Source organism: Elaeis guineensis, chromosome 3, assembly GCF_000442705.2.
Source record: "Elaeis guineensis isolate ETL-2024a chromosome 3, EG11, whole genome shotgun sequence".
Classification (NCBI taxonomy): Eukaryota; Viridiplantae; Streptophyta; class Magnoliopsida; order Arecales; family Arecaceae; genus Elaeis; species Elaeis guineensis.
In genome coordinates this window covers 97,692,951-97,703,904 of record NC_025995.2, presented here as the reverse complement: position 1 = coordinate 97,703,904, position 10,954 = coordinate 97,692,951, and the positions used below count along the sequence as shown (strand labels likewise).

General features: G+C 30.6%; 1 protein-coding gene across 1 annotated transcript; it reads right to left on the bottom strand.

The window, feature by feature from the left end:
• Positions 1-8,704: 8,704 nt before the first annotated feature.
• On the bottom strand, positions 8,705-10,602 carry LOC105041629 (ethylene-responsive transcription factor RAP2-4). The gene has a single exon (XM_010918593.4). The coding sequence runs from the start codon at positions 10,023-10,025 to the stop codon at positions 8,979-8,981; it is 1,047 nt and encodes a 348-aa protein (XP_010916895.1). The 5' UTR covers positions 10,026-10,602; the 3' UTR covers positions 8,705-8,978.
• Positions 10,603-10,954: the final 352 nt, after the last annotated feature.

Sequence of the window (10,954 nt, the reverse complement as noted above, 5' to 3'; positions counted from 1 at the left end):
TATTCTTACGATTGTCGTAGCTTATGGATTTGTGGTTCTTGGACGATAGTTGATATGCTCGTGGTTGTCAAATCTCACAATTTTATCTCTTAAATTTTGATCTAAAAGATATTTTTTGAAAAAAAATATTTTTTATTTTATATAAAATAAAATATTTCTAATTTATGATCGATGTAATATTAAACCTCCCACAATAACTACACTCTGCTGACCTATAAAGCAACGTTAGCCGACTTATAAATAACTCTATTTCCACTGTTCAAGGAGAGCCACATTCAAGCATCATTGAGCTTTTTAAGAATGCACACCACTAATTTCCTCGGAGAATATGATTGGATGCTTTCGCAAAACGGTCAAGACAATTTTCTTTTTTTAAAGACACCTTCTCCTAATGCCTCATGGCCCAGGCAAGTCATGAAAAGCAGTACGGATTCTATGGTAGCCCTGAGCAAGAAAGAATAAGATTAAAGAAGGGATGGGATTGGTTGGTAGTTTTGGATTAGGCACCAAATTAACCATCGTTCCCAGTCCCCTCATCCTTGGTGACTGTGATAAAGATGAAAACATTGCCAAGTGGATGTGACATACGATCTGACTTCTTTCAGATGACAATGAGATCCATTTCCCAGCGTAAGAAAAGAGGGGATCCAGATGCCTATTTCCTTGTGCGTCAAATACGGTATGTAAAATATAGCATCATCCTTTAGTGTTAAAAGAAAAGCTTGCACTCTTCTACCGGAAAAAAAAAAAAAAGCTTACACTCCACTTTCAGTTATTACAGGTTTACCTCCACTGCCTGGTCGCAGCTTCTGCCCACTTAAAACCAGAGTCTTTTTCTTAAATAATACAAAAAAAAAAATATTTATTTAAATAATATAAATCTTAATTTATTTATAAAAATAATATAAAAAAAAAATATCATTTTGAATGACGTTTCCTCCAAATCACGTCATCCATATTTTTCACGTAGACATCGTTCAAAAAAAATAATAATAAAAAATATCATTTTAAATGGTATTTTTAAAAATATCATTTAAAATGGTGTTTTTAAAAATACTATTTTGAATGACATTTTTAAAAACACCATTCAAAATGATATTTTCTAATTTTTCTCCCAAAAAAAAAAATGAGAAAAAAATAAATTTTTAAAATTTTAATTTATAAATAAATAAAAATTTTAATTTTGAATGAAATTTAAAATACAAAGATTTAAATTTTTAATTTAAATAAAAAAGATGATTTTAGATGATTTTTTTCTTTTCAAATTAATTTCTTAAAAAAATATCTAAACAAAAATCTTAAAAATTTAAAAAATTAAAAATATCATAGAAAAAGAAAAAAAAGAGAAAGAAGTGAGAAAGAAATAAAAATTATAAATTTAAATTTAAAAAAATAAAAATTTAAATTTAATTCAAAAATATCATTTCAAATTCTTTCCAAAAATGTTCAAAAAAATAAAAAGTGTCATTAAAAAATCAAAAATTTTAAAAAATTAAAAAAAATAATTATTATAATTTGAAATTTAAAAGAAATAAAATTTTTAAAATTAATTAAAATAAAAAATATCATTTCAAATCACTTTCCCAATTTCAAATTAATTTATTTAAAAAATATTTCAAATAAATAAAAAAAATAGCCTAAAAAAATTTCATAAAAATAAAAAAATAAAAAAATTATATAATTATAAGTTTGAATTAAAAAAAATTTTAATTTTTAATTTGAATTAAATTTTGAAAAAAAAATAAATGCCATAAAAAAGTGAAAAAAAGAGGAAAAAAATGTGAAAAAAAGAAATTTATAAATTAAAATTTAAAAAAAATAAGAATTTTAACTTTAATTCAAATAAAAAATATCATTTGAAATTACGTTGTCCATTTCAAATTATTTTTTAAAAAAGTTATCTGAAGAAAAGAAAAAAAATATTGTAGAAAAATAAAAAAATTTATTAAAAAAAGAAAAAAAGAAAAAAATAGAATTAAAAAAAAATAAGAATTATAATTTTAATTGAAAAACAAAATTTATAATTTTAAATTTTAAGAAATAAAAATTCTAATTATAATTGAAATAAAAAATATTATTTTAAATAACTAAAAAAATGGAAAAGAATGGGAAAAAAATAAAATATATAATTTTAAATTTAAAAATAAATATAAAATTTAATTTTGAATGAAATTTAAAATATAAAAATTTGAATTTTTAATTAAAATAAAAATGATAATTTTAAATTATTTTTTTCTTTTCAAATTAATTTTTTTTAAAAAATATCTAAACAAAAATCTTAAAATTTAAAAAAATTAAAAATATCATAAAAAAAAGAAATAAAAATTATAAATTTAAATTTAAAAAAATAAAAATTTTAATTAAAAATTATTGCTCCTTGAATTGATTTTGATGAATACAAAGCATTTGAAGGGATTACTAATGATTTTAGTTTGAAAAAAGATTTATTGTATTTCAGAGGTAAAATCGTAATTTTATCAGATCTAATTCGGAAGCCTCAAGAGCAAGAACAAAATATGTATAATCTATTAGAGGTAATTTCAATATTTTTGAAAGTATATTTTATAAAAAAATCATGTTTATATTTTTGACTCGACCCCATGAATCGACTCATGGCTAAAAGGACTGAACGGCACGCAAAATTTTTGGTTGGCACACTCTGTGAGTCAACCCCATGAGTCGACCCCTTGGTATGAGTCGACCTTATGAGTCGACATCTGCTGCTCTGCAGGTCAAAATTACAGAACAGTCATTTTCTACTCTTTTCCTCATAGGTCGACCCCATGAGTCGACCCATGAGCATGAGTCGATCCCTGTGACGGAAAATTTCCGCAATGGCTAGTTTTTAATCCTTTTCGATTGCATTTAATGCTCATTTAATATGTTCTAACGGCTCTATTTCAGCTCAGATTACTCTCCACCATTATTTGAAGTTATGAAAGGTACTTAAAGGAGGGAATCAAAGACAAGAAAGAGATTTGAAAAAGGTTCTTCAAACATCCATTTCAACCTTAAGCAAGAGCTCACTTAAAAAGGTCAAGAAGCTTTTATTTCAAGTTCACCAACTCCTCAAGAGCTCATTCAAGTCTCCAACCACCTTGAGAAAATCAGAAAGAACTTCTTTCTAATTGCGTAAAGTATATTTAAAGTATTATTTGCTCATTAAAGGAGATACATCTGTACTTTTATGTGATTAATTCCTATACTCTATTTTTGAGTTGTTTATTTTATTTTGGAAGGAATCCAAAACGTGGAAAGGTTGATCCGAACCTTTAATTGGATTGTATTGGGTTGGCTTGTACCCAGAAAATAAGTGTTTTAGCTTGGGATAGCTAGAGTCGGAGGTTCCGACGTTGTATTTGGGTTGAATACAGTCTAGTGGATTTAAATTCCCAAGTAGGAGCTTGAAAAGTGGATGTAGGTGCAAGGTTGGTACTGAACCACTATAAATCTTCTTGTTTGTGTTGCGCTTACTTGCTCTCCTTTTAAATTTTTTTATCCTCTTGCATTCTTGCATCCAACTTCTACACCTTGCATAAATTACACTCTCCATACTTATCATGCTCATTGTTAAATAATCTTCATAGTTGTAAGCTAAGTTTAAATTTTTTTTAAAAAATCCAATTCACCCCTCCTCTTGGGTTGCATAGCTGGGCAACAAGTGGTATCAGAGCTCGGTGCTTTAGCCCTACTTTGATTTAACCATCAAAGAGCTAAAGATCTTTGGTAACTCAAGTTGGCACTTTTCTAGTCGAGGGGCAGTCCACAAACCGACCTCCACTTTTCAATGGGTCAAACTATACCTACTGGAAAGCTCGGATGAAAATTTTTATTCAAGTACTTGACTATGATATGTGGAGTATCATAGTAAACGAACCACACACACCCACTAAATTAATTGATGGTGTGGAATCAACCAAATCCGAAAAAAAATGGGATGAGGTTGATAAGAAAATGGCTCAACTAAATGCTAAAGCCATGAATGTTTTGTATTATGCTCTAGATGTTAATGAATTCAATCGTATTTTAACATGTATGTCTGCTAAGAAAATATGGGATAGATTAGAAATAACTCATGAAAAAACTAATTAAGTGAAGGAATCCAAAATTAACATGCTCGTGCATAAATATGAACTTTTTAAAATGGAGTATGATGAATCTATAACTGAAATCTTTACTCATTTTACTGATATTATAAATGGTCTAAAAAGTCTTGATAAGTCTTATTCTAACAGTGATCTCGTGAGATAGATTCTTAGGTCCTTACTAAGAACTTGGGAAGCCAAAGTGACCACTATCCAAGAAGCCAAAGATCTGAACATCCTACCCTTGGAAGAGCTTCTAGGATCACTGATGACACATGAGCTGAGCATGAAACAACATCAAGAAGAAAAAGTCAAAAAGAAGAGGACAATCGTCCTCAAATCCACGGCTCAACTTGATGAAGAAACTAATGATATGGAAAATGAAGAGCAGGATGAAGAAATGGCTCTCATTACTAGAAGGTTTAAGAAGTTTTTGAGGAAAAGAAAACAAGAGATGAGGAAGAGGCCACCCACAAAAGGGGAACAAAGCAAAGAGAAAGATAAGGAGCAACCCCTTATTTGCTATGAATGCAAAAAATCGAGATACTTTAAGTCTGAATGCCCACAACTGAAGAAGGATCCCCAGAAGTACAACAAGAAGGCCATGATAACTACATGGAGTGGAAGTGATGAGTCAAGCTCCGAAGAAGAAAACTCAAATGAACAAACCAATTTGTGCCTTATGGCACATGAAAATGAGGTGTGTTTAGCATCCCAAGGAGCGAAAAAAAAATGGTATCTTGATAGCGGATGCTCGAGACACATGACTGGTGATGAATCCCAATTCATCACACTTGATGCTAAGAATGGAGGGATTGTCACTTTTGGAGACAATGGCAAAGAAAAGATCATCGGTATAAATAACATTAGTATCACTCCCTCCAAGTATATTGAAAATATTTTATTAGTAGATGGTTTAAAACATAATTTATTAAGCATCAGTCAATTTTGTGATAAAGGATAAAAAGTCATTTTTGAATCTTCATAATTAAATCAAATCTTTTAGATCTAAAAATTAGCATATATGATATGTTTAATTTAAGTTTAGTTCTAAAATTAGAATGATTAAAAAATTTATATCAAACTGATATAAGGTTGTCCTGATATTGGGTTTATCCCCTATATTGTAAAGGTTGTCCTAGTTTGATGTGAATCGATTTTTGAAAAGATATTTTTTAAAATATTTTAATCATTATTTTAAATTTAATTATTTAAATGATACACAAACTCTAGGATTATGGTATTCTAAAGACTCATTAATTGACTTAATAAGATATTCAGATGCCGATTTTGCTGGATGTAGATCGCTTTGGACATTATGAATATTCAATAAAATGTGGATTACTTTTGCTACTTTGAGAACTTAATTTGAATCATATTAGCTACTATGAGCAGGAGTTAATAGGATTGAAGAACAAAATCCATCAGATCAGGAAGTTGAGTCGCATGTCTAACTTTAGAAAGTTATAACTTAATTACATAATTTTTAATTTTTAATATCAAACGTATAAAAAATAGTGCAATAAAAATGTAAAAAATATTAAGTACAAATATAACAAAAACTAAGTCCCACAAGGATGTCGTGGTGCCCGTGGTCGCTTGGACCTTCTCGAGAAGGTCCTCGCCGGCTGCTCCTATTGTGATGGCTCCTCCTTTATATCAGTGAAGGAGATCTACTGATCATGCTGCTCAAGAATAACTGATGCTAATCATCAAAATCAATTCAAGGAGCAATAATTTTTAATTAAAATTTTTATTTTTTTAAATTTAAATTTATAATTTTTATTTCTTTCTCTTTTTTTCTATGATATTTTTAATTTTTTAATTTTTTAAGTTTTTTTTTAGATATTTTTTTAAAAAAAATTAATTTGAAAATAAAAAATAATTTAAAATTATCTTTTTTATTTTAATTAAAAATTCAAATTTTTATATTTTAAATTTCATTCAAAATTAAAATTTGTATTTATTTCTAAATTTAAAATTATATATTTTATTTTTTTCCCATTCTTTTCTTTTTTTTAGTTATTTAAAATGATATTTTTTATTTCAATTATAATTAAAATTTTTATTTCTTAAAATTTAAAATTATAAATTTTGTTTTTCAATTAGAATTACAATTCTTATTTTTTTTCAATTCTATTTTTTTTCTTTTTTCTTTTTTATGGTATTTTTTATTTTTTTACAACATTTTTTTCTTTTCTTCAGATAATTTTTTTAAAAAATAATTTGAAATGGACAATGTAATTTCAAATGATATTTTTTATTTGAATTAAAGTTAAAATTCTTATTTTTTTTAAATTTTAATTTATAAATTTCTTTTTTTCACTTTTTTTCTCTTTTTTTCACTTTTTTATGGCATTTATTTTTTTAAAAAATTTAATTTAAATTAAAATTTAATTTTTTTTAATTCAAACTTATAATTATATAATTTTTTTTATTTTTTTATTTTTTTTTGTTTTTATGAAATTTTTTTAGGCTATTTTTTTTATTTGTTTGGAATATTTTTTAAATAAATTAATTTGAAATTGGGAAAGTGATTTGAAATGATATTTTTTATTTTAATTAATTTTAAAAATTTTATTTCTTTTAAATTTCAAATTATAATTCTTATTTTTTTGATTTTTTTAAATTTTTAATTTTTTTAATGGTACTTTTTAATTTTTTAATTTTTTGAATATTTTTGGAAAGAATTTGAAATGATGTTTTTGAATTAAATTTAAATTTTTTATTTTTTTAAATTTAAATTTATAATTTTTATTTCTTTCACATTTATTTCTCTTTTTTTTTCTATGATATTTTTAATTTTTTTTAATTTTTTAAATTTTTATTTAGATATTTTTAAAAAAAATTAATTTGAAAAGAAAAAAATCATAAAATTATCTTTTTTATTCGAATTAAAAATTTAAATTTTTATATTTTAAATTTCATTTAAAATTAAAATTTTTATTTATTTATAAATTAAAATTTTAAAAATTTATTTTTTTTATTATTTTATTTTATTTTATTTTAAGAAAAAAATTAGAAAATGTCATTTTGAATAGCGTTTTTAAAAACGTTATTCAAAATGATATTTTTAAAAATATTATTTTAAATGATATTTTTAAAAATATAATTTAAAATGATATTTTTTATTTTTTTAGATGATATTTACGTGAAAAATATGGGTGTGATTTGAAGAAAACATCATTCAAAATGATATTTTTTTTATATTATTTTTATAAATAAATTAAAATTTATATTATTTAAATAAATAATTTTTTTATATTATTTTAAAAAAAATCTTAAAACCAGCTATCACGCATTGATCAGGTACCTTGATAGACTTGAGAATTCTTTTCCAAGTACTTGTTTCTGGCAGGCATCACATGGAGGTTCTGAGAGCTTGTTGATGTTCGGTAGTGACCGAGCCTGGAAAAGCACCCAGGCTGGTACAAAAGATATCCAGCATCCAGCAGAAGGATTCAGGTCATCTTACGGATGTCTGCGGCAAGGATCTTTTATTACGAACTCTCCATGGAGATCACGACACCAAGAGAGACCTCGAGTAATAGTTCTCTACTCTCTTTTCTGATTCTTGTTCTGTCGTTTACCCAAGCCTTCCTCTCTCAACATGAGCCATGAGGGGTTTTCCACTCTCTCCATATAATAATACAGGTCTTGGCACCTCTACGGTTTGTACACGAAAGAGAATATTGTTACCCCATGTCTGTTTCTTATGCAAGCAACTCTAAATAGTAAAATTAACTAAGCATGTATATTTATGTGATGGATTATAATACTAGTTTGGAACCAAGCTAAGTCTAAATTTCTGTTTTAATTTCTCCAAGAAAACTATCGAACTTACACATTTGATTGCTTTTTCAAACCATATTGCTATCTTTGTTTTCAAATTATTAACCTCAAAATTCCGGCAGACTTAATCTTTCGAGGTTGGTGCTAGGCTCCCTATCAGGTTTGAATATACAGAAGCTCAAGGTTGCTCAATATCTTCTTTTTAAATATACAATAGACAGTAATTACATTGCTTGAACCATAATTCTAACAAAAAATGCTTATCATGACAATTATAAAGTCTGTCATAAAATTACTTTCTAATCTAGTCCTAAAGGAATACATAAAGATGACTTTAAGGAACTTCTTCCTCCATTTTTGGTCCACTCTCTATCAACTTCAGTTCTGGTTTATTCCCAGTCACCCTTTTTAATTTGCTAACATCTCACAAAAAAAATAATTTGCGGACATCTCACAACTTCCATTCAGACTATATTATTAACCAATTACCTCCTCTTTCCTGAGAGAACAATAGTTTCAACACTAAGAGCCTCCTTTCTTCAATCGCATCATCCTTGCACTTCTTGTAAAATCATCCAATTGGCCAAACAAAGAACCGTTGGAGCCTTGGAGGCCGGTCTAGATATAGAACAACCACAATATGTGTCAGGAGATGCTAAAATATAATCAACAAAATCTGTGGGCTAAACACCTTCTCCCTTTGAGATAAATCATTAGATCACATACAAAATAATAAATAAATAGACAGATAGATCTTCTGAAACTATGCAAAAATTCTTGACCTTGATAATTCATCACATCCACACCAAAATTCTAGAACATATTAATAACCACAAAGCTTCAACACTTACAAAGCTACCATAATATTCACAATTCCAATCACAAAGACAACAACTTTATCCCTGGTAATGCCTAGAAAAAACCAGCAAACCAGGAGATTCTAAGTAAATACATATCCACAGACTCCGTCCCTAAAAGAAACCTTAATAACTATCCCAATGATCTCCAAAGTCTCAACAGGAGCGTTGCAAATGTCTAAAATCCCATTTGCAGCAGCCCCTGAAGACACCAATCACCAAACCAGAAACTAATAATTACAGACTATTGATCAGAGGAGAGAATCGACTCCCAATCGATATCCCAAGATGGATACTTCGTCAGCATAAAGCTCTCTGATTCATCCCATGGCGCCTCCGTGAAGTCCAGGTACTGCATCTCGGAGACCGCCAGCGATCCTGAAGACGACTCATCCCCATCTACCGACGATGAGCTCTCCGACTTGTTGTCATCCGTTCCAGAGCAAGCCAATTCACCCTTTGTGCCAACCTCCTCTGGGATCACTGAATTGGATACGCCTTTCCCCTGTTTCTTGGAACTGGCCAAGCTCTGGCAAATAGCTTGGAGCTTGGCATCAACAGAGGAATGGAGAGGGACACTTAAATGAGCTCCGCTGCACCGAAGTTCAGGGAAATTGAGCCTCGCAGCGTCGCCTCGGAGCTTGTAGGCAGCGCGGTCGTAGGCCAAAGCAGCCTCCTTGGCGGTGTCGAAGGTGCCGAGCCAGAGGCGGGTGCGGTTCCTGGGTAGACGGATCTCGGCCACCCATTTGCCCCAGTGGCGCTGCCGGACCCCACGGTAGAGCTTGGTGGGCTTCGGCAGAGGGAGCGGCGAGCCGGTGCGCTTCATCGGCTGGGGCCTCATGCCAAGGAGGCTCATTTGCTGCTGCGATTGCCTCGGATTCTGGTGCTGGAATTGAACTTGGATCTGCTGGATTGGCGCCAAGCTGAGGTAGTCGAGCCCGACCGGGCCCGGCCGGCCGAAGCTGTGGGAATCTTGGATCAGGACGGCTTGGGGGATCATGTCGGAGATTGATGTGGAAGCGAGGGAGCAATCCAAGGTGGGAATTTGATAGGAATAAGAGGGAGAAGAGAATGAGAATGGGGAGGAGTAGGAAGAAAGGAAAGGAGGAGGGGATGGAGAAGAAGAAGGGGAGGAGGAGGGGGAGGGGGATTCTGGGGTGGTGGGATGAAAGGAGGAATTATAAGAAGAGGAGCAGGTGGAAACACCTTTCATAAAAGGCTCAAGTGCTTGCATGAGCTCCTCCCTTAGAGGGTCTGATGAGCAGGTAAATATATCTATAGCTGCAGCCATGACTTCTCTTCAAAGCAAAACCAAAGCTTTTGCTAAAGAAGAACAAAAAAAAGGAGAAAAAACCCTTTTGGTTCTAAAACAAAACCAAGGAACAGGCAAGAGGGCCTTCAGAGGAGGAACTAAAGAAAGAGGCTGACCTAAAAAGGTGGATCTTTTGATCAAACTAAGGTTTAAAATAAAAGAGACAAGAAGAGAACAGAAAACCGATCTGAGGGTATAGAAAAACAAACCCTCTAGGTCTAGGAAATTTTAAGAGCAGAAAATAAAAAAAACAAAAAACAAAAGAAAAGAAACTAGCAATCAAAGCACAGGGGAAAAAGGGGGTCCGGATCTCTGTTTCTCTCGGAAAAAGAATACCTTTTTTTTTTTTTTTTTGGAGCCTCAGAAATCAAAAAAAAAAAGGCTCAAAAATCAGTCTTTTTCTTCCAAAGAACGCAGATGATTTCAGAAAAGGATTCCGAGAAGGAATTTTACAAAGAAGAAGAAGAAATTGGATCAGGAATCACTTGTTTTGAGCTCCGAAGGGGTCACTCGGCCTCACCGAAGGGTGGGTTCTTGCTTTGGGGTGGACTACCTCTCTGATAAAAATGGGATCATGTGGAGGGTTTATATAAGCCCACTCCTCTCTCTAGTCGACCAATTGTGCATCGCCACGTACCCAGCCTCATCTTGGTCACGGGCACGTGTCCAGAAATACCGGCGGGTGTCGGTTACTCGACACGTTTCTTGTGGTGATTGGGTTTCATTATGGTTGACTCTTCAGAATTACCATTCTTTGTGTTTTAATGAGGGTTTTATTCTTTTTTTAACACCGGCTTGGGCTAAGGAACTAGGAGTTCTGGTGTCACTCCGAACGATGGATAAGCTATGGTGACGAGACTACGTGGCAGGTTTTGGTTGGGAAGTCACTTTTAACGGGATATGTTTTA